General features: G+C 39.8%; 1 protein-coding gene and 1 pseudogene across 1 annotated transcript in view; both read right to left on the minus strand.

Moving 5' to 3' along the window:
- Nucleotides 1-24737, minus strand: part of COPG2 (coatomer protein complex, subunit gamma 2) — a 179305-nt gene that overhangs the window by 141529 nt on the left and 13039 nt on the right. Inside the window, exon 4 of the mRNA XM_011939614.1 lies at nt 20376-20455. Coding sequence (XP_011795004.1) covers nt 20376-20455 — 80 coding nt within the window. The remainder of the gene's footprint in view (nt 1-20375; nt 20456-24737) is intronic.
- LOC105510030 lies at nt 12395-14976 on the minus strand (annotated as a pseudogene).

Here is a 24737-nt window from a genome sequence, read left to right on the forward strand (position 1 = left end):
GGCCACTGCACTCCAGCCTGGGCGACAGAGCGAGACTCCGTCTCAAAAAAAAAAAAAAAATTCCCTGTATTCTTCATTTCTTTGCATAGATCCATATTTTCATATCATTTTCATCCTGGTGAAAAAAATCCCTTTTATAATTACATGTGACTTTGCCAGAGATAAATTCTTTCAGAGTTTTTTAGGTCTGAAATTGCCTTTTTATCACTTTCACTTTTGAAAGTTATTTTCACTGGGATTGAATTCTGGATTGACAGTTGTTTTTAGCTGTTGTGTTTTTTAAGTACTATCCATATGTTATTTTGGTGGGATCAATCTAGTGTCAACTCCCTTCAGCCTGAAAAAACTTCATTTACTATAATATTTACTGTAGAGCAGGTCTGCTGGTGACAAATACCTTTTAGTTTACCTTCATATGAGGAAGTCTTTATTTCACCTTCATTCCCGGAAGATATTTTCAGTGGATATGGTATTCTGAGTCATCACTTCCTTTCTTTCAGTACCTTAAAGATGGTGTTCCACTGTCTTTTGACTTCCAGATTTTCTCATGGGAAACCCACAGTTACGTGTACATGTAATGCATCATATTCTTCTTGCTTTCAACAGTTTTCCTCATCTTTGGTTTCCAGCAATTTCTGAGAATACAGTCCTTTGAATTTACCTTGTCTAAGTTTCTTGAGTCTGTAAATTTATCTTTCTCCAAATTTGGAAGTTTTCAGTCATTATTTTCTCAAATTTTTTTTTTTTTGCACCAATACCTTTAAACTCTTCTTCAGGGACTTCAATGACATGAATGTTAGGCCCTTTGATATAGTCTCACAGGCCAGTGAGGCTATTTTTGTTTTCTTTTTTCTCTCTCTCAATTGGGATTATTTCTACTGGTTTATCTTTAAATTCACTAACCTGTTCCTCTAACATCTCCATTCTGCTACTGAGATGAACCAATGATTTTATTATTATTATTATTATAATACTTTAAGTTCTGGGATACACATGCAGAACGTGCAGGTTTGTTACATAGGTACACATGTGCCATGGTGGTTTGCTGCACCCATCAACCTGTCATCTACATTAGGTATTTATCCTAATGATATCCCTCCTCTAGCCCCCAAACCCAAGACAGGCCCCAGTGCATGATGTTCCTCTCCCTGTGTCCGTGTGTTCTCATTGTTCAACTCCCACTTATAAGTGAGAAGATGGTGGTGTTTGGTTTTCTGTTCCTGTGTTAGTTTGCTGAGAATGGTTTCCAGCTTCATCCACGTCCCTGCAAAGGACATGAACTCATCCTTTTTTATGGCTGCCTAGTATTCCATGGTGTATATATGCCACATTTTCTTTATCCAATCTATCATTTACGGGCATTTGGGCTGGTTCCAAGTGTTTGCTATTGTGAACAGTGCTGGAATAAACATACGTGTGCATGTGTCTTTACAGTAGAATGATTTACAATCCTTTGGGTATATACCCAGTAGTGGGATTACTGGGTCTAATGGTATTTCTGGTTCTAGATCCTTGAGGAATCACCACACTATCTTCCACAATGGTTGAACTAATTTACACTCCCACCAACAGTGTAAAAGCATTCCTATTTCTCCACATAACCTCTCCAGCATCTGTTGCTTCCTGACTTTTTAATGATCGCCATTCTAACTGGTGTGAGATGGTATCTCATAGTGGTTTTGATTTGCATTTCTCTAATGACCAGTGATGATGAGCTTTATTTCATAATCTCTTCTTTTGAAAAGTGTCTGTTCATATCCTTTGCCCACTTTTTGATGGGGTGGTTTTTTTCCTTGAAAATTTGTTTAAGTTGTTTGTAGATTCTAGATATTAGCCCTTTGTCAGATGGATAGACTGCAAAATTTTTCTCCCATTCTGGAGGTTGCCTGTTCACTCTGATGGTAGTTTCTTTTGCTGTGCAGAAGCTCTTTAGTTTAATTAGATCCCATTTGTCAATTTTGTCTTTTGCTGCCATTGCTTTTGGTGTTTTAGTCATGAAGTCTTTGCCCATGCCTATGTCCTGAATGGTATTACCTAGGTTTTCTTCTAGGGTTTTTATAGTTTTAGGTCTTACATTTAAGTCTTTAATCCATCTTGAGTTAATTTTTGTATAAGGTGTAAGGAAGGGGTCCAGTTTGAGTTTTCTGCATATAGCTAGCCAGTTTTCCCAACATCATTTATTAAATAGGGAATCCTTTTCCCATTGCTTGTTTTTGTCAGGTTTGTCAAAGATCAGATGGTTGTAGATGTGTGGTGTTATTTCTGAGGCCTCCGTTCTGTTCCACTGGTCTACATATCTCTTTTGGTACCAGTACCATGCTGTTTTGGTTACTGTATCCTTGTGGTATAGTTTGAAGTCAGGTAGCATGATGCCTCCAGCTTTGTTCATTTTGCTTAGGATTCTTGGCTATGTAGGATCTTTTTTGGTTCCATATAAAATTTAAAGTAGTTTTCTTCTAATTCTGTGAAGAAAGCCAATGGGAGCTTGATGGGGATAGCATCTATAGATTCTATAAATTACTTTGGGCAGTATGGTCATTTTCACAATATTGATTCTTCCTATCCATGAGCATGGAATGTTTTTCCATTTGTTTGTGACCTCTCTTATCTCCTTGAGAAGTGGTTTGTAGTGGTTTGTAGTTCTGCTTGAAGAGGTCCTTCCCATCCCTTGTAGGATGAATTCCTAGGTATTTTATTCTCTTTGTAGCAATTGTAGTAATTGTGAATGCGAGTTCACTCATTTTTATTTGGCTCTCTGTTTGTTTATTATTGGTATATAGGAATGCCTGTAATTTTTGCACACTGATTTTGTATCGTGAGACTTTGCTGAAGTTGCTTATCAGCTTAAGGAGACTTTGGGCTGAGATGATGGGGTTTTCTAAACACCCAATCATGTCATCTGCAAATAGAGATAATTTGACTTCCTTTCTTCCAATCTGAATACCCTTTGTTGCTTTCTCTTGCCTGATAGCCCTGGCCAGAATTTCCAATAATATGTTAAATACGAGTGGTGAGAGAGGGCATCCTTCTCTTGTGCCTGTTTTCAAAGGCAATGCTGCCAGCTTTTGCCCATTCAGTATGATACTGGCTGTGGGTTTGTAATAAATAGCTCTTATTATTTTGAGATACGTTCTGATGCTGGCTGTGGGTTTGTAATAAATAGCTCTTATTATTTTGAGATACGTTCCATCAACACCTGCTTTTTGAGAGTTTTAGCATGAAGGGTGTTGAATTTTATCAAAGACCTTTTCTGTATCTATTGAGATAATCATGTGGTTTTTGTCATTGGCTCTGTTTATGTGATGGATTACGTTTATTTATTTGTGTATGCTGAACCAGCCTTGCATTCCAGGGATGAAGCCAGCTTGATCATGGTAGATAAGCTTTTTGATGTGCTGCTGGATTTGGTTTCCCAGTATTTTACTGAGGATTTTTACATTGATGTTCATCAGGGTTACTGGCCTGAAATTGTCTTTTTTTGGTGTGTCTCTGCCAGGTTTTGGTATCAGGATGATGTTGGCCTTGGTGCGGAGAAGAATGTATATTCTGTTGATTTGGGGTGGAGAATTCTGTAGATTTCTATTAGGTCCGTTTGGTCCAGAGCTGAGTTCAAGTCCTGAATATCCTTGGTAATTTTCTGTCTCATTTATCTGTCTAATACTGACAGTGGGGTGTTAAAGTTTCCCACTATTACTGTGTGAGAGTCATTATTGTGTGAGAGTCTAAGTCTCTTTGTAGATCTCTAAGGACTTGCTTTATGAATCTGGCTGCTCCTGCATTGGGTGCATATATATTTCATATATTTAGGATAGTTAGCTCTTGTTGCATTGATCCCTTTACCATTATGTAATTTTGTCTCTTTTGGTATTTGTTGGTTTAAAGTCAGTTTTATCAGAGACTAAGACTGCAACCCCTGCTTTTTTTTTTGCTTTCATTTGCTTGGTAAATATTCTTCCATCCCTTTATTTTGAGCCTATGTGTGTCTCTGCATGTGAGATCGGTCTCCTGAATACAGTACACCAATGAGTCTTGACTCTAACCAATTTGCCAGTCTGTGTCTTTTAACTGGGGCATTTAGCCGGTTTACACTTAAGGTTGATACTGTTATGTGTAAATCTGATCCTTTCATTATGATGCTAGCTGGCTATTTTGCCCATTAGTTGATGCAGTTTCTTCATACTGTCAATGATCTTTACCATTTGGTATGTTTTTGCAGTGGCTGATACTTGTTTTTCCTTTCCATATTTAGTGCTCCCTTCAGGAGCTCTTGAAAGGCAGGCCTGGTCATGACAAAATCTCTCAGGATTTGCCTCTCTGTAAAGGATTTTATTTCTCCTTCACTTGTGGAGCTTAGTTTGTCTGTAAATAAAATTCTGGGTTGAAAATTCTTTTTTTTAAGAATGTTGAATATTGGCCCCCACTCTCTTCTGGCTTGTAGGGTTTCTGCAGAGAGATCTGCTGTTAGTCTGATGGGCTTCCCTTTGTGAGTAACCCGACCTTTCTCTCTGGCTGCCCTTAACATTTTTTCCTTCATTTCAACCTTGGTGAATCTGATGATTATGTGTCGTAGGGTTGCTCTTCTCGAGGAGTATCTTTGTGGTGCCCTCTGTATTTCCTGAATTCGAATGTTGGCCTGCCTTGCTAGGTTGGGGAAGTTACCCTGGATAATATCCTAAAGAGTGTTTTCCAACTTGGTTCCATTCTCCCCATTACATTTAGGTACACCAATCAAACATAGATTTGGTCTTTTCACATAGTCCCGTATTTCTTGGAGGCTTTGTTCATTCCTTTTCATTCTTTTTTTCTCTAATCTTGTCTTCACGCTTTATTTCATTACATTTATATTCAATCTCTGATATCTTTTCTTCTGCTTGATCAATTTGGCTACTGATACTTGTGTATGCTTCACGATGTTCTCGTGCTGTGTTTTTCAGCTCCATCAAGTCATTTATTTTCTTTCTAAGCTGGTTATTCTAGTTAGCAATTCCTCTAACCTTTTCTCGAGGTTCTTAGCTTCCTTGCACTGGGTTAGAACATGCTCCTCTAGCTCCGAGGAGTTTGTTATTACCCACCCTGTGAAGCCTACTTCTGTCAATTCAAACTCATTCTCTGTCCAGTTTTGTTCCCTTGCTGGCAAGGAGTTATGATCCTTTGGAGTAGAAGAGGCATTCTAGTTTTTGGAATTTTCAGCCTTTTTGCACTGGTTTTTCCTCATCTTCAGGGATTTATCTATCTTTGGTCTTTGACGTTGGTGACCTTCAGATGGGGTTTCTGTGTGGACATCCTTTTTGTTGATGTTGATGCTATTCCTTTCTATTTGTTAGTTTTCATTCTAACAGTCAGGCCCTTCTGTTGCAGGTCTGCTGGAGCTTGCTGGAGGTCCACTCCAGACCCTGTTTGCCTGGGTATCACCAGCAGAGGCTGCAGAACAGCAAAGATTGCTGCCTGTTCCTTCCTCTGGAAGCTTTGTCCCAGAGCGGCTCCCACCAGATGCCAGCTGGAGCTCTCCTGTATGAAGCGTCTGTTGACCCCTGCCAAGAGGTGTCTCCCAGTCAGGAGGCACAAGGGTCAGGGACCCACTTGAAGAGGTAGTCTGACACTTAGCAGAGCTTGAGTGCTGTTCTGGGAGATCTGCTGCTCTCTTCAGAGCCGGCAGGGAAAAACATTCAAGTCTGCTGAAGCTGCACCCACAGTCGCCCCTTCCCCGAGGTGCTCTGTCCCAGGGAGATGGGAGTTTTATCCACAAGCCCCTAACTAGGGCTGCTGCCTTTCTTTCAGAGATGCCCTGCATAGAGAGAAGGAATCTAGAGAGGCAGTCTGGCTACAGAGGCTTTGCCAAGCTGCAGTGGGTTCCGCCCAGTTTGAACTTCTGGGTGGCTTTGTTTATACTGTTAGGGGCAAGCCACCTACTCAAGCCTCAGTAATAGCAAACGTCCCTCCCCCTGCACCAAGTCCAAGTGTACCAGGTCGACTTCAGTCTGCTGTGCTGGCAGCAAGAATTTCAAGCCAGTGGATCTTAGCTTGCTGGGGTCCGTGGGGGTGGAATCCACTGAGCTAGACCACTTGGCTCCTGGCTTCACCTCACTTTCCAGAAGAGTCAACAGTTCTGTCTTGCTGGCATTCCAGGCGTCACTGAGGCATGAAAAAAAAAAAAAAAAAAAACTCCTGCAACTAGCTCAGTGTTTGCCCAAACGGCCTCCCAGTCTTGTGCTTGAAACCCAGGGCCCTGGTGGCATAGGCAACTGAGGGAATCTCCTGGTCTGCAGGTTTGAAGACCATGGGCAAAGCATAGTATCTGGGCTAGAGTGCAACATTCCTCAAGGTACAGTCCCTTATGGCTTCCCTTGGCTAGGGGAGGGAGTTCCCCAACCCCTTGCACTTCCCGGGTGAGGCAATGCCCCACCCTGCTTCAACTTGCCCTCCGGGGGCTGCACCCGCTGTCTAACCAGTCCCAGTGAGATGAGCTGGGTACCACAGTTGGAAATGCAGAAATGACTGACCTTCCACGTTGATCTCGCTGGGAGCTGCAGACCAGAGCTGTTCCTATTCAGCCATCTTGCCAGCCACACCTCCACGTCTGAGCCAATGAATTTTTTTACTTTACATATTATAGTCATTTCTGGAATTTTCATTTAGGTTTTTATATATAGCTCACTGTTAAGAATTCCTCTTCCCATTCATTTCAAGAGTATCCACCTTTATGGTACATGGTTGCACTAGCTGCTTTAAAGTACTTAAGAATCCCTACAACTGGGTCATTTTGGGAGTATCTGTCATTACCTTTTCCCTTGAAAATTTCCAAGTTTTTTGCAATCAATAGATACTAACCCCAAAATGACGCAGTTGTAGGGATTAACACTGGTTCAAGGGAACCGATTTCCTTTCCTGGTTGACTGATTTTAGATTGCATCCTGGACATTTTGAATATTATGTCATGAGACTCTGGATCCTATTAAAAGCCTCCGGGGACTATTGACTTTTTTGTTTTAGCAAGGAATCAACCCAGTTAGTTTCAGATTACAAGTTCTGCCTGGCCTTCTGTGCATATTGGTTCCAATGTCAGTTCATACTCCAAAGCTTTTGCTATGCCTCTTTAGGAATATTCCACACATGTAGTGCTTTGGTAAGGTATCCATTCCTCCATGTCTCTCCTCATGTCATTTCTCCCATACCCTCTGGTTGTCAAAGACACCTTTCCCAGGTCATCAGCCAGAAATATGGGGTTCTCTCAGAGTTTCAGCTCCCTGTACTATGCAAGTGGGCCCACCCTCATCATGAAGAGGCAAGAAAAGATAGAAAGAAAAAAATAATGTGGCTTTTCCCCTACTCTTCACCTAGCAGCTGTCCCTTTTCTCAGTGGCAGGTTTCTTCTCAGGGTTTTAAGTGCCCACAATATTGCTGTTGCATCCTAGTAAAGTTGTTCCACAACTAGGGCTGACCTCAGGACAGGACTAGGAAAGAAAATGAGAAAAACACAAACAAACAAGGATTTTCCCCCAGCTCTCCAGCTTCCAACCTTTTTTTTTTTTTTTGGAAACTGTGTTCAGGCCAGAGAGATGCGCTTCTTTCTGAGTCTCTGTTGACCACACCTACTATATAGTTCCCTGATTTAGACTGTCCTTGGGTCAAACTCAAGGTATAAAGATGAAAATTAACCATGAAACTCACTGTTGTTATACTGGTCGTTACATTAAGTATTGTTTTATCTCCCTAATTCACCTACTATATTTACTGTTTGGAGGCCTCAGGTAATTGTTTTTGTTTTTTTGTTCGGGGTTATTTATTATTATCATTATTATTATTTGTAGTCACTGGGAAAGATGGGCTTCAGTAGCCTTATTTTATCTCTGCTAGAATTAGAAGTCTCCTGGCTTTCACTTGTATTCACTGTTGTTCATTTCATTAGGCTTTGACGAAGGAAATTTTATGACTTGGCATCACTTCATCATCTTTCCTGAAAAGTCTGCCACAATTTCATTTTAAAATAAAATAAGTATTCATCCAAATAAATCAGGAAAGTTGGCTTACAAACTGGGCAGGAAAAAGAGAAGGGAAGTAGGAGACTGAAAGTTTTCTCAACACGCATTAACCCACCTTTCTCCACTTCTGCCTGTGTGAGTGCTTTCGTGAGGTAGAGGGGGAAATAAATAAACCTTTTGATTTCAGCTCCCTTGCTTGAAGAGAGAAAATGGATTATCCTTTGTTTAACTCATGCAACAAACTTTTATTTTAATAATACAAAGCACTTTTCCAGGTATTGATGAAAAAAGTTATATGTGCTTCTTTCTCTCAAGGAATGAATAATTCAGAGGGCAGAAAAACTATGCAAATAATTATAGTACAATATATTAAAATACCAGAACAGACGTTAAAAAAAAACCAAAACAAAGTGTTATAAGAACAACTGAGGCTGGGTGTAGTGGCTTCCCCCCTATAATCTCAGCACTTTGGGAGCTGAGATGAGAGGACTGCTTGAGGTCAGGAGTTCAAGACCAACCTAATCAACATAGCAAGACCCCATCTCTAAAAAAACAAAAAGGAACAACAGAGAAGATAATGACTAATCTGTTAAGAAAGAAGGAGGAAGTCAGTACCTATAATGACACGTATTTGAGCTATGTGGAAAAGGAAACAGAATAATTCCAGGCACAGGGAGAAGAAGCATGTACAAATATAAAGGGTATCAAAGAGCATGATGAGTCTGGGAAAGAGCTACAGCACTGATATGAACCCCAGGGAATACCAACATTTAGATGACAGGTAGAAGAAAACCAGCCATTTACTTCTGAGGTATCATAGAATAAAATGGAGAAATCAAAGAGGAGAGGAAATCCAGGACTATGGTTTCTGAAAGCCAAAGATGGCAGAACTCCAGGAAGTATTTAACCATGTTAAAACTGGGAGAGAGGTCAGGTAAAATGTGGACAGAAAATTAACTTTTAAAATTAACTAAGTAAGAAGTTACTGGAAATCTTTGAGAGGAGTTTCACTACAGTGGTGGTGAAGTCATAATAGTATCTCATTTCCCCTCTTGTACTAAACCATGTCCTGGCAGTAAATCTTCAGAAGTAATTATTCAGGAACAGCTGCACCATTCAAATAGAAAAGCTGTTTCAGGCTTGTATATTTCTTACTAAGTGGATGAACTTTTAACATTTAGTTTCGTTAGAAGGCGCAAAGTATTTTTCTCCCTCTACCCAAATCCACACATTATCCCCACAATTGATTTCAAAACTGCCTAGCTGATAACAGCTTCTACAACCCATTTATTTCTTCCTAAACCATGGTCTTTGATTTTTCATTTAATTTTCTGAAACCAGGACATAACTTATCACATACTGATGCCCACTCCCTCGAGTACTCCCTAATGTGAGTGATGGATCATTCCTCAGGACTCAATTCCAGAATTCTATGCTATCTTCAGAGACAGACTTTCACTGGATGGGTCCCATCACATAAAGGTTTGCCTTCCTGTAATGAGTAGAACAGTATAATCAGGTTGTCAATATACGTTTAGTTAGTTAAGACACTAACTAAATCTCTTTTTTTTTTTAACCGAGTTGTAATTTATACAATAAAATGTACAATTTAAATATTAAGTTAAATCAGTTTTGGCAATTGTGATCATCTATGTAACCTCCATCCAAAACAAAAATACTGAATATTTCCATCACCCCAGAAAGTTCCATCATGCCCATTTCCAATCAATTTCCTCTAACCCAACAGACTTCTGATTTCTATTACCACAGATGAGTTTGGGCTGTTCTTGGAGTTTACACAAAGAGAATCATCCAGCATATATATTCTTTTGTATCTGCTTTCTTTCCAACATAAATGTTTTAGTTTATCCATGTTGTTGCCTGAATCAGCAATTTTTTCCCTTTATTGCTGAGTAACAGTCTATTGCATGAATATGCCACAATTTGTTCATTCTTCTTTGATGAGCATTTGGGTTGTTTCCAGTTTAGGGCTATCACAAATATGAGGGGACTTCAAAAAAATTTGTGGAAAAATGGAATTAAAAAATAAACCTAATGGCTGGGCACAGTAGCTCACGCGTGTAATCCCAGCACTTTGGGAGTCTGAGGCGGGCAGATCACTTGAGGTCAGGAGTTTGAGACCAGCCTGGCCAACACGGTAAAACGCATCTTTACTAAAAACACAAAAATTAGCTGGGTGTAGTGGCACACAGCTGTAATCCCAGCTACTTGGGAGGCTTAAGCTTGGGAGGCGGAGGCTGCAGTGAGCCAAGAGCACACCATTCCACTTCAGCTTGGGTGACAGAACGAGACTCCATCTCAAAACAAAAACAAACCATAGTCCAGGCACGGTGGCTTTCACCTGTAATCCCAGCACTTTGGGAGGCTGAGGTGGGCGGATCACAAGGTCAGGAGATTGAGACCATCCTGGCTAACATGGTGAAACCCCGTCTCTACTAAAAAAATAAAAAAAATTAGCCAGGCGTAGTGGCGGGTGCCTGTAGTCCCAGCTACTCGGGAGGCTGAGGCAGAAGGATTGCGTGAACCCAGGAGGTGGAGCTTGCAGTGAGCCGAGATCGCACCACTGCACTCCAGCCTGGGCGACAGAGCAAGACTCCATCTAAAAAAAATAAATATAAAAATAAAATTAAAAAACTATAAATTTTATTTATCGACATAGCTCCATCAAGTTCAAGACACATTTTAAAGTGATGATACCAGTCATTTAGTCCATCCCGAAACAACTGAAGTTGTTGGGAATATAAGCATGTCAATGCAGTCATTTTTACATTTTTTTTTTTTTTTAAGGAGCAGGAGTAGATAACTTTGTTTGTATGGGGATCAAGATAGTTGCTCTGCTGTTGGTTTGAGAACTTCAACTCCAAGAGCAGGTTCAGGGTTCTTTTAATTCAAGGCCAGGCTTGTAAATTAAGCTGCCTTAAAGAAAAAAGAAGCACTGCAGATGAAAGAAGGGTATAGGAAAAACAAACACAGACTTTTAAGAACGAGCAACAAGCTAAGCATCGTGGCTTACACCTGTGATCCCAGCACTTTGGGAGGCCAAGGCATGTCAGAGGATCCTTTGAGGCCAGGAGTTCAAGACCAGATAGGCAACATAACAAGACTCCACCTCTACTTAAAAACACACACACACACAAATTAACTGGACGTCGTGATACACACCTATAGTCCCAGGTACTTAGGAGGCTGAGGTGGGAGGATCACTTGAGCCCAAGAGTTGGAGGCTGCAGTGATCTATGATCACAGCACTACACTCCAGCCTGGGTGACAGAGAGAAACCCTGTCTCAGAAAAACAAAAGAAAAGAGCAGCAGCACAAAGGTCATTGGGAAATTCTTAGCCAAAACCAACTTTGGCAGTCCGGTTAGAGGAAAAGTCTCTCTCTGATTCTATTACTTAGACTCTATTAGAGAATGAATCCCGAAATAGTTTTCATTTATCCTTGGTATCTGAGTTTTAAAACAAAAAGCAAAAAAACTCCACGATCTTGGATTCATGTCAATTTAATAATCATTTTGGGGGTGGAAAGGGCCACTTTGTCCCAGGCCCAGGGCTACTTTTAGGATAAATTCTCTTTTCAGAAAGAGAAACACTACGTATGACTAGTATCCCTTTTGCATATAATCACTTTGTGGGATGGCAGATGGTTCTAGGTTAGGAGTTCCCAAGCTCTAGTCTACTTTGAACACTCTTCAGACCATACTAGAAAGTTAGGCCTTTTCTAGAAACAAAGTGGGTACCTAGGAACAAATTCAGGTATGTTCAGTGAAGATAGGGCTACTCAAATCAATTCAAATAGCAACTGAAAATGATAGCCAAAGTTGTCACATAGTGATCAAGATGCTCTGCCTACCATTTACATAGATGTAAAAGTTCACTTTCATGCAGTTGGTATAGTCCTTTGCAGAGAGTTAAAGGGGGATAAATAGTGTCTTCCATACTGAACAGGCCTGCTAACTGAATACCTTGGAAGCTATTTCCTTGGAAGCTGACTTTTGCTTTCCTTTTACTTCAGTTAGCATCAGGAACTCATTGCCTTGTTGGCGCCAGATATTTCCCAATTCTGTCTTCAGAAGAGTCTGTTATTAAGAAATGCTGGCCGGGCGCAGTGGCTCACGCCTGTAATCCCAGCACTCTGGGAGGCCAAGGTGGGCGGATCACCTGAGGTCGGGAGTTTGAGACCAACCTGGTCAACATGGTGAAACGCCTTCTCTACTAAAAATACAAAAATTAGCCGGGCATGGTGGCAGGTGTCTGTAATCCCAGCTACTAGGGAGGCTGAGGCAGGAGAATCGCTTGAACCTAGGAGGCAGAGATTGCAGTGAGCTGAGATCGCACCATTGTACTCCAGCCTGGGGGACAAGAGTGAGACTTCATCTCAAAAAAAAAAAGAAATGCTTAAGCACCCATTTTTTCAAGTGACTGGAAAAAGCAGGAAAATTAGTGTTCACGGTAAGAAAATGTTGTCATTATGCCTCCACGTATTCACAGAGTACCCCCTTTCCAGAATGAGCTACTCGGCTGTGTGAGAAAGCCTCTTGTTCATCCAGCTTTGGCAAAGAGATATTACTTGGGGAGCCACAAAATACTCCTTCACGACACAATGGGAGTTTTGTAGTAATTCTTCAGCACAGTTGCCTTCTACTACATTGTCGGATCTCAGGTATAGACATCTGCCCTCCAGGACCGACTCCATGGGCTTCACCCGTCGGTGCCCACGGCGTGGAACCCATGGGCGAAGATGATGGCTTTCTCCAGCTGCGCCACTGCCTGGCGACTGCCCAAGTCCACAGGCACTAGAGGCTCCAGGGGCTCAATCACCTCAGCCATGATCCGGCCACTGCCCTGAGGATCTGCCTTGGAGGTGAAGCCCTGGCACCCACCCAGGCACAAACACCCACACTCACCCTTTTTCCATTACTAACTGAAGAAAAATGGGTGACCTTTAGAGATTTTTTTTCAAGATTAGAAAGCAAAAGAAAGTCAGAAGAAGCCAGATAAGAACTCTAAGGTGGATGCCTATGGACACTTTTGCAAAATTGCCCTTGTGTGATGAGAGGAACGAACAGACACACTGTTGTGGTGGAGAAGGACTCTCTGGTGAAGCTTTCCCAAGTGTTTTCCTACTAAAGCTTTCGCCAACTTTCTCTAAATACTCTCATAATAAGCTATTATCATTCTTTGGCCCTCCAGAAAGTCAACAAGCAAAATCCCTCCAGCATCCCCAAAAACTATTGCCATGACTCCTGCTTTTGACAGGTCCACTTTTGCTTTGACTGCACCACTTCCACCTCTTGGTAGCTATTGCTTTGCTCAACTTTGTCTTCAGGATTGGACTGCTAGCCACATTTCTTCTCCTATTACAGTTCCTCAAGGAAATGCCTCAGCATCTTGATCTCACTTGTTCAAAACTTCCACTTAAAGCTCTGCTCTTGCCTGCAGCCAATCTAGATGCAATAGTTTTGACATCCATTAAATAGTTTGCTCAACTTTAATTTTATCAGTCAGAATTGGGTAAGGCTGAACCAAATGAGATGTCTATAAATTGGCTATTGCTGCTGTTAATCATCAGTTTCAAAAATTGATGTAGATGGTCTGCTGCTGAAGATGAAGGGCTTCGTGGTCAACATTGTCTCATCCCTTCTGAATACAACTTACCCGTTTGTAAACTGCTGATTTCTTTGGGTCACTATTGCCATGCTTTTTTGTAACACATCAATAATTTCACCATTCTTCTAGCCAAAGTTCACCATAAATGTAATGTTTGTTCTTGCTTCAATTTTAGCAGAACTGATGCTGCTCTGACATGGATTCTTTTCAAACTGATGTATTAGTGTCTCAAGCTAGATACTGTTCGGACATGTTATTAACAAGTTAGTCATGAGTTTATATTTTAGTGCAAAAAAATTTTGAACTCTGATATGGTTTGGCTCTGTTGTCTCCACCCAAATCTCATCTCGAATTGTAATCCTCACGTGTTGAGGGAGGTAGATAATCAGATCATGGGGGCAGTTTCTCCCATGCTGTTTTCATGATAGTGAGTTCTCATGAGATCTGATAGTTTTATAAATGGCAGTTTCACTGTGCTTTCACTCTCTTCTCTCTCTTGCCGCCATGTAAGATGTGCCTGCTTCCCCTTCTGCCATGATTGTAAGTTTCCTGAGGCCTCCCTAGCCACGCGGAACTACGAGTCAATTAAATCCTTTTCCTTTATAAATTATCCAGTCTCGGATTATATATGTGTGTGTGTGTGTGTGTGTGTGTGTGTGTGTGCGCGCGTGTGTGTATATTTTTTTTTTAAGATGGAGTATCACTCTGTCGCCCAGGCTGGTGTGCAGTAGTGTGACCTTGGCTCACTGCAATCTCTGCCTCCCAGGTTCAAGCAATTCTCCTGTCACAGCCTCCCGAGTAACTGAGACTACAGGTGTGTGCCACCACACCCAGCTAATTTTTGTATTTTTATATGGGGTTTCCCCATGTTGGCCAGGCTGGTCTCGAACTCCTGACCTAAAGTGATCTGTCCCACCTCGGACTCCTAAAGTGCTGGGATTACAGGTGGGAGGCACTGTGCCCGGCCTCAGGTAGTATCTTTATAGCAGTATGAAAATGGACTAATATAAACTCCATGGATATTTTTTCATAACACACATTTGCCATAAACTTTTTGGAGAACCCTCATAAGGCTGTTATAACATTCTTGTACAGTCTTTTTTGTGGCCATATATGTGTTCATTTTCCTTGAGTAAATACCTAGAAGGGGTATTACTGGTCACAGGGCAGGTATATAGTTAACTTTAGAAGAAACTGCCGGCCAGGCGTGGTGGCTCACGCCTGTAATCCCAGCACTTTGGGAGGCCGAGACGGGTGGATCACGAGATCAGGAGATCGAGACCATCCTGGCTAACACGGTGAAACCCCGTCTCTACTAAAAAAAAATAGAAAAAAAATTAGCCGGGCGAGGTGGCAGGCGCCTGTAGTCCCAGCTCCTCGGGAGGCTGAGGCAGGAGAATGGCGTGAACCCGGGAGGCGGAGCTTGCAGTGAGCTTGTGAGCTGAGATCCGGCCACTGCACTCCAGCCTGGGCGACAGAGCAAGCCTCCGTCTCAAAAAAAAAAAGAAACTGCCAAAACTTTTCCAAGGTGGTTGTATCATTCTACATTCCTATCTACAGTGTATAGGAGTTTCAATTGTTCCAGATGTTCAGTACTGGAATAGGCTTTTTTATTTTGGTATTGTCAAGCTTTTTTGTTTTAACCATTCCAGTGGGTATGCTATCATTAAGACTTTTTTTTTTTTTGAGACGAAGTCTCGCTCTGTCACCCAGGCTGGAGTGCAGTGGTATGATCTCAGCTCCCTGCAACCTCTGCCTCCCGGGTTCAAGCAATTCTCCTGCCTCAGCCTCCCAAGTAGCTGGGACTACAGACACCTGCCACCACGCTCGGCTAAGTTTTTGTATTTTTAGTAGAGATGGGGTATCACCGTGTTAGCCAGGATGGTCTTGATCTCCTGACCTTGTGATCCGCCCGCCTTGGCCTCTCAAAGTGCTGGGATTACACGCGTGAGCCACTGTGCCTAGCCTATCTCAGTAAGATTTTTAATTTGCATGTCCCTGATGACTAATAATATTGAGAACACTGTGCTTATTGGCCATTTGCATATATTCTTTTGTGAAGTATGTGCCTTCAGGTTTTTTTAATCTCCATGGTTTCTTGCCAAGCCAACAAATTTTCTATGCATACAGAAAGGTCATCTATAACATTAGTTTCCTATTCCTGCTGTAACAAATTACCACAATTAGTAGCTTAAAACAACTTGAATTTATTATTTTCAGTTCTGTAGATCAGAAGTCCAACATAAGTCTCACTGGGTTAAAATCACTGCGTCATTAGGGTTGTGTCCATTTCACAAGCAAAATACATTCATTCACCCCCTTCTAAGATCCTCCCAAAGTCTCAACACACTGCAGCATCAATTCAAAGTCCAAAGTCTCATCTAAATCTCATGGATTCAAAAATCTCAATCTTATTATCAAAATCTAAATTTGGTATGGGTGAAACTCTTGGTATAATCCATCCTGAGGCAAAATTCCTCTCCATCTTTGGACCTATGGAATTAGATAAGAAATCCCCTGCTCCCAAAACACAAGGACGGGACTGCCATATAATATAGTTACAGATATTCCCATTCAAAATGAAAGAAAGTGAAAGGGAAGACGTCATTGATCCCAAGCAATTCTGAAATCCAGTTAGGCAACCTGGAATATGTCTCTGCATGGGCAGAATTCTGTAAAGTTCTCAGTTCCACCCTACAGGACTGCCCCTTTGCCCTCAGAGTCATCCTTCCTTTTTCATAAAGAGTAACCAGGATGTATTTAAAGCTGAGTAGTTCTACTGGCTTGTCTCCTGCCTGTAGAATTCTGGGGCTCTGATAGCCTTCTTTCACTTCATCCTCTCATTTCTTTTCTAATTCCATAGGTCCACAAATGAAGAGGAATTTTGCCTCCTCTTTTGAGTCTTTCACTTCATTCTCTCTCTCTCCCTTTGAGTTGCTGCTGACATAGAATTCTCAAAAACCTTGTGGGTCTACTGTATAAGTAGAGACTCACTCCATTAGACAAGAGGCTCCTCCACAGATTTTGCCTAGATCATCCCATCTCTATTTCTGGCTTCTACTTAGATGCTAAGGGAATCTACAAGTCACACCCCTTGATCTCTTCAGCGTTTTGTGTGAGTGAATGCTCTGACCTTTTGATCTTTCTGAGGTTTCAGCAAAAGGTTGTGCAGTGACTCCTTTGGCTTTTTCTCTAGAGCACATTTTCCTGACAGTAAAACTCCTGACTTTAGCACCCCTTGCCACTTGGGTAGACTAAGAATTTCCAAAATCATCAAGTCCTAGTTCCTTTTTGTTTAACAGGTCTCCTCTTGATTTATTTCTCTACTTTCAAATTTAGCTATTAGTGGCAAAAAGAAATTAGGCCATACCTTCAACACTTTGCTTGGAAATCTCTTCAGTTAAACATCCAAGTTCACTGTTTGTAAGTCCTACTTTCCACATAATTGCAGTACACAAGCCCACCGAGCTTTCTGCCACTATAATAGGGATCCCTTTTCCTTCAATTCCCAACATTTTCCTCTGAGCCAGCACCTTTAATGCATTTTCACCATCTGTTCACAATGATTTAGATATTCTCTAAGATGATAAATGTTTTCTCTATCCTGCTCCTCACTTTTTTCTAAGTCTAATAGAGTCATTAATATACATCCATATTTCTATTGCCATGGCAATCTAGGCTTTTTCTATCACGCACCTCAAAATTCTTCCAGATGTGCTCACTGCATAGTTCCAAAACTACTTCCACATTTTCAGGTATTTGTTACAGCAGCACCCCACTTCCAGTACCAAAATCTGCATTAGTCTTCTATTGCTGCTGTAACAAAGTACCACAAACTTAGAGGAAAATACAACATTCATTTCTTTATCTTACAGTTACGTAAGTTAGAAGTCCAAAACTGGTCTCACTGGGCTAAAATCAAGATATCAGTAGGGCTACAGTCCTTTCCGGAGGCTAGAAGGGTGAATCCTTGCTTTTTCTAGTTTCTAGAGGTTATCGCATTCCTTGACTCATGGCCCTCTTCCCCTATCTCCAAATACAGCAACACTGCATCTCTGACCTTGTTTCCATCATCGCATCTCTTACTGACATCTCTTTTGCATTCCACTTTCATTTTCAAGAAGTGTAGTCCTTAAAGTGGCCACCTGAATGATCCAGAATAATCTCCCTATCTGCTGTTTAGCAATCGTAATTCCCTTTTGCCATGTAATGTACATATTCACAGGTCCTAGGAATTGAGACATGGACATCTTTGGGTCACTATTATCCTACCTACCACATCTACTGATCACTTAAAATGAACTATTAATAGAAATACACCACAATTCAAGGTAGCCTAGCAAAACTCAGAGGGAAGTATTGACAAAAAACTCTCAGTCAATGACTAATTTATTTAAAATTTTTCAAAATATTAGTGAATCTAGCAATCTAACTGAAGGTTTTCTTTTTGTTTGTTTGTTTGTTTACTTGTAGATACCATTAGATAACACCCATTTTCAACCCCTTCTCCCTTTTCTGTCCCTAATACTTGGGCTATAAAATACTAAACACTTTCCTGGCTTCCTAAGGATAGTCATATAACACAGTTGTGCCAAGTGAAATCTAAAAATTGCCTTGGGAAAAGATACTGCATTCCTGATAAAAGAGGCAGATGGCGTGGCCTTCCCTGGCTTCCTTCCCAGTACCCCTCTGGCCTTGAATGTGGTACACTGCCAATAATTCGGGCATCTATTTTGCAATAATGGAGAATGTCCAAAGAATTCAAGAGACACTACCCCTGACATTGCTGAATGACTGAGCCAACACCAGCTACTCTATGCCTCGACTTATGGTTATATGAGAAAAAATAAACTCCCATCCTGTTTATGTCACTGTTTACATCTGCTTTTCTGTTATTTTCAGCTGAAAGTTTTCCTAATTGAAACTACATTCCACACCACTACAGGTTAAACACAAGCACCCTCCTCTAAACATTTATTCTATTATACAAAACCAGATTCACTTCAATGAGTTATAGTAATTAAGAAGCCAACTACTTTAAAAATAATGTTTATTATACACTTAGAACTATAAATTATATATACTTATTCTAGGACATTTGCAAATTATAAAAAGTTTAAAGAAAACAAATATCAGCCACAATCCCAACCATCCAAAGTCTGTGTAACTTCTATCCATACTTTATATATATATATCTATATACACACACATACAAAATGTTCTTTTTTTTTTTTTTTTCTGAGACTGAGTCTCACTCTATCACCCAGGCTGAAGTGCAGTGGCACGATCTCGGCTCATCACAACCTCCGCCTCTCAGGCTGCAGCGATTCTCCCGCCTCAGCCTCCCAAGTAGCTAGAATTACAGGAGCATGCCACCAACGCCTGGCTAATTTTTTTGTATTTTTAGTAGAGAAAGGGTTTCACCATGTTGGCCACGTTGGCCTTGAACTCCTGACCTCAGATGATCCACTTGCGTCAGCCTCCCAAAGTGCTGGGATTACAGGCGTGAGCCACCACGTCTAGCACATAAAATGTTCTTTAAAGTGAGACTATATGGAATACGTAGATTGACTCCAATCTCCATTTAGCATTTTATGAAAACTTATTAATATCAGATGTTTCAAAAATATCTCCAAAATTTAAAATATTTTATAACATGACAATATGGTTAATTAAATAATTTTATCAATGGTAGACACATGAGTTGTTTTGTCCTTTTTGCTACCGTAAATGGTGTTGCAACAAACATCAATATATGTAAGTTTTTCTGTGTTATGTCTGATTATTTTCCAAGGATAGTTCCACAGATGTGGCCTTACTACGTCAAAGGGATAAAACCGTTCAATTATTCAGCAAATGTTGCTAAACTGCTTTCTAGAAAAATGGAATCAATTTATTACTCCGTCTCCTTTGTACAAGAGTATGTCTCCCTTACAAATACTGAATACTGCCTTTTTGCTTTTTTGCCAGTTTGATGAATAAAAAATATTATAACTCATTCTTGAATTTTTAATTTATGTTTTTTGGTTACTAGTGAGAACAACTATCTAAAGACATTTAGATCCTTTTTATTGGTTATTTGATGAATTATCAGTTGTTTCTTTTTAAAAGTTCTTTATATATTACAGATGCTAGCCTTTGATGTATCTGTTGTAAATATTTTATTTCAGTGTACGTGTTATTACTTACTTTTTAGTTTTATCTATTTTTTTTTTTTTTTTTTTTGAGATGGAGTCTCGCTCTGTCGCCCAGGCTGGAGTGCAGTGGCCGGATCTCAGCTCACTGCAAGCTCTGCCTCCTGGGTTTACACCATTCTCCTGCCTCGGCCTCCCGAATAGCTGGGACTACAGGCACCCGCCACCTCGCCTGGCTAGTTTTTTGTATGTTTTAGTAGAGATGGGGTTTCACCGTGTTAGCCAGGATGGTCTGGATCTCCTGACCTCATGATCCGCCCGTCTCGGCCTCCCAAAGTGCTGGGATTACAGGCTTGAGCCACCGTGCCCAGCCAGTTTTATCTATTTTTATGAACATTTTTATGCACTCAAATCTATCAATATTATCTTTTGTAACTTCTTCCTTTGCTTTATCAGATAAGGATAGCTTTCACATGATCAAAACTTCATTTTAGAAAAGAATGCTTTAAGATATTATATTCTTTTAAATTCCTATTAGCTTATGGTCAAAAAATAAAATCAACAGAGAGCAAACAGTAAATATTCCACTAAATATATAAGTATCTCATCCTAGATTTTGACCATTCACATACCTGCTTGTGACAATTATCACATCCTCAGAGATGGTAGCCATTTCTTTGATGGTAAGGTAGCACATTCTCCTCAATGTTTGCTGAAAAATTATTTACAAAAGGTAACAGATTATTCATAAGGAAATGGTTTTTTAAATTATTTGAAGTGAGGAATCTAAGTAGATATATATTTAGAAAGACATTCTTAAAAGAGTCTCATCTACCAAAAAAAAAAAATTAATATCTGGGTGAGAAAATACTCAGAATACTAGTATTTCCTAAACACAATGGATGCATTGACACAAAAGGTAAAAACTTAAAAATTCAATTATATGGATCTTTCTACAGAGAGATACAAACTAAGACTCTGATAGCTTGAGTCCAAAGACATAGGTTTTTTGTTTTGTCTTGTTTTGCTTTTTTGAGATGGAGTTATACGCTCTGTTGCCTAGGTTGGAGTGAAGTGGCACAATCTCGGCTCACCACAACCTCCGCCTCCTGGGTTCAAGCAATTCTCCTGCCTCAGCCTCCCAGGTAGCCAGGATTACAGGTGCTTGCCACCACGCCTGGCTAATTTTTGTATTTTTAGTAGAGACGGCGTACAGTGTTAACCAAAGGCTTGTTCCTGGAAAACATATTTTTTAAGTTCTTAAAAAATATGTAGGGATAAATGGGCAAACTCTGCACTTTCCTCAGTTCAGTGTATACCAATGCTTTCTCCTGAACCCTAAATGAGATTTCTAGATGAATACCTGGATCCAAGTAAGTACTAAGCTAACAATGCTCCATCTACTCTCCCCGACACACTGGATCTCTGATTTATTCACACACTATGGATAAATGGGCAGCAGCCAGACCCCAGGTTCCTCTGGTCTGTCCTTACTGAGTAACCTCAAATTTATTTTAAGCAGAGAAACCCAAATACATCAGACGCAGCTCCAGAGGCCAAGCTATGGAGAAAACCTTGATACTACTGAACCAATTAAGGAAAGAGAAGAGAGCAAGGATCCTTGTGGTGATTAAACACAGAAAAACAAACAAACAAACAAAAAAACACACACACACAGAAAGTCAGTATGGGTACACACATGGGGCAGATCAAAGCTACTATGAGAAGAAAACAAAAAATAAGAATCAAAATTTCAGGAACACCCCACCCCAATTTAAAAAAAAAAAAAAGTGTGAGAAGCAGAAGAAAACAAGAGATACAAAAAAAAATTTCATTAAAACACAAAAAAATGGGGGCTCAACATTATTAGTCATCAGGGAAATGAAAATTACTTATCCAATGAAAAATTAAAACCACATTTCAGAAATTACCTCACACCCACCAAAATGGTGAAAATTCAAAAGACAAACAATACAAAATGTTGGCAAAAAATGTGTTCTTAATCACTAAAACATACTGCATAAACAAATACACAGAAATGCTGAATAAAATAGAAACAAAAATTTTAAATGTGTAGCCAAGGACAAAATTAAGAGAAATTCACAGATGCTAGAAATGAACACAACCAAACATTCATAGCCACAGAAGGATCTTACTAGCATGGGATATAGTATCTAACGTCTAGGAAAATAAGATTCTCAAAGTTATATTCTTCAAGCATAAGGAAAATCATCCCAGATAACTCAGAAATAGAGCAAGGAATGAAGAGTTTTTAAAAAGTACTAAAGACATGAGTAAGTCACAATGAACAAACAAGACTCACAAGAAAATGATAGCATGGAATATATGAATGTAAATGTGCATGTGTGTATGCATATATACACACACATATGTTGATATACTCATATATGTATAAGGAATCAGAGTATCCTAAGACTCTCGAATTTCCCATGAGTAGGGAAAACACAGAGATGAGTATTCGATTTTGATAAGTCAAACACCAACTGCAATTTTGAGCATAAACAATAAAAAAAACTTCCAAAGTATTATCTCACAGGTTGCTGATGCTCTGTTTATTTCTAGTCTGTCTTTTTTTCCTTTCTGCTTTATTATGGACCACTTCTACTGCTGTCTTCAATAACCCTGGGTTTTGTTTGTTTGTTTGTTTGTCCTACATCTCTAATTTGCTACCCCATGTAGTGTAGTTTTCATTTTATATACTTCTTTTCTTTTTTTTAATTTTTGGGAAGTGTATTTGGATCTCTTTCTATCTCTCCTATTTTATGATTTATTCTTGTTATGCCTCTCTGTACACTCTTAAGCATATAGACCATGTTAATAGTGGTTCTAATGACATCATCTGCTCATTCCATCACCTTTATCATTTCTGGGTTTGTGTATGCTGATCCATTTTTCTCCTGTTTATAGATAATATTTCCTGTTTATTTGCATATCTGATAATTTATTAGATGCTGCACATTGTGAAGTTTATTATTTTGTTGTATGATCTTACATAGCATTGAACTCTATTCTGTCGTGAGGGAAGGTTACCCAGGACTAGTGTTGTTTTTTTTTTTTTTTCCCCCAGTTTGAGGCTTACTTATGGGCTTTTTAAAGTTTTAGTGTAAGGTTATAATATATTCCCATTACTTAGGTAATAATTACTTATGTATGGTTTCCTTTTGAGAACTATACCAGATGTCTTAAGCAATACAAGGTCTTTCCACTCTCACTGGTGGGAATACAAACTATTCGGAGCCCTGTTTTTCAGATTCTTTCTTTAGCTTTCAGTAGTTTCCTTTTTTACATGCACAGATCAGTTTTTACTTAACCAAAGACTCAAGGGACAGTCCTCAGCAGATCACGGAATGCCTCCCTCTCCTCCTTCCTTCTCTCCCCCGCCCTCTTTTTCTCTCCTGCTCCTTCTTCTTGGGTATTCTGCTTCACAAATTCGAGCTTTCTTGGCTCCTGACCTACATTCGTTTTCTCAGCTCTGAGAGAGAGCTAGGCCTGTAATCTGTTTCTGGGCCATGATCTAGCACAATCCCAGGACTGACCTAGTTTCCCTTCTTCAGATCACAGTCCTGGGATACCTATTATCCAATGTCTGAAAATGTTACATCATAAATTTTGTTTGATTTTCTAGGTATTTATAGTAGCAGGGTAAATGCAGCCCAGTTGCTTTACCATGGCTATAAACAAAACAGAAAAAAATGTTCTTACTATCAAAATAAATGGCGACTGATTTAGTTATTCTTTTATTATTAATTTCTAACACTATCCCATTGTAAATAAAGAACACAGTCTACATGATTTCAATCTTTTGAAATTTGTTGTCTTGCTTTATGGCTCAATGTACAGTCAACTTTTCATAAATGATCTTTGTGCTCTTCATTTACATTTAATGTGGATAATGATATATTTGGGTCTATATTTACCAGGTCATTATATGATTTGTTTGTCCTGTTTGATCTATGTTTCTCTTCCTCTCTTTTTCCCCTTCTTTTGGTTTGATGTTTTAGCTTTTTTTTTTTTCTTTTTGCACAATTAGTTTGGAAGAGAAAAATAATTTTAAAAAATCAATGAAACAGAAAGCTGGTTCTATGACAAGATCAATAAAGTTTATAAATCCCTAGACAAGCTTCCTAGGAATAAAAGAGAGAAGATACAATTTACCAATATCGGAATGAAGGAAGAGACATCACTAAGGATTCTGCAGACATTAAAAGAATGGAGGAATATTATGAAGAGCTTTATGCAAAGTTCAACAATTCAGCTGAAATTCCTTGAAAGATACAAACTACCAGAGTACACTCAAGAAAACAAATAACCTGAATGGCATCATATATACATTTTTTTAATGAAGTTAATTAACCCCGAAAAGCCTTCCCACTAAGAAGACAGCTTCAATAGTGAACTCTAACAAACATTTAAGGAGATCACAAGAAAAAGGTCAATATATAAAAGTTCATTGAATTTCTAGAGACTACCAATAAACAATACAAATACTATCTAGTTTAGGGATAAATTTCACAAAATATGTGCAAGGCTTGTACACTGAAAACTGTAAAATACTGCTGGCAGAAGTTAGAGAGACTTGAATAAAGGGGTATATACCATGTTTGTAAAGAAGAAAACTCAATAGTGCTACAATGTCCATTCTCCTAAAATTGCTCTTTAGATTTAATGCAAGCCCCATCAAAGTTCCAGCAGGCTTTTTATATCTATATAAAAAGATTATATTAGGCTGGGCACAGTGGCTCACGCCTGTAATCCCAGCACTTTGGGAGGCTGAGGCAGGCGGATTACGAGGTCAGGAGATCAAGACCATCCCGGCTAACACGGTGAAACCTCGTCTCTATTAAAAATACAAAAAATTAGCCGGGCGTGTTGGCAGGCGCCTGTAGTCCCAGCTACTCGAGAGGCTAAGGCTGGAGAACGGCATGAACCCGGGAGGCGAAGCTTGCAGTGAGCCGAGATCACGCCACTGCAGT

Source organism: Colobus angolensis, unplaced genomic scaffold, assembly GCF_000951035.1.
Source record: "Colobus angolensis palliatus isolate OR3802 unplaced genomic scaffold, Cang.pa_1.0 Scaffold182, whole genome shotgun sequence".
In the NCBI taxonomy this organism is placed as follows: domain Eukaryota; kingdom Metazoa; phylum Chordata; class Mammalia; order Primates; family Cercopithecidae; genus Colobus; species Colobus angolensis.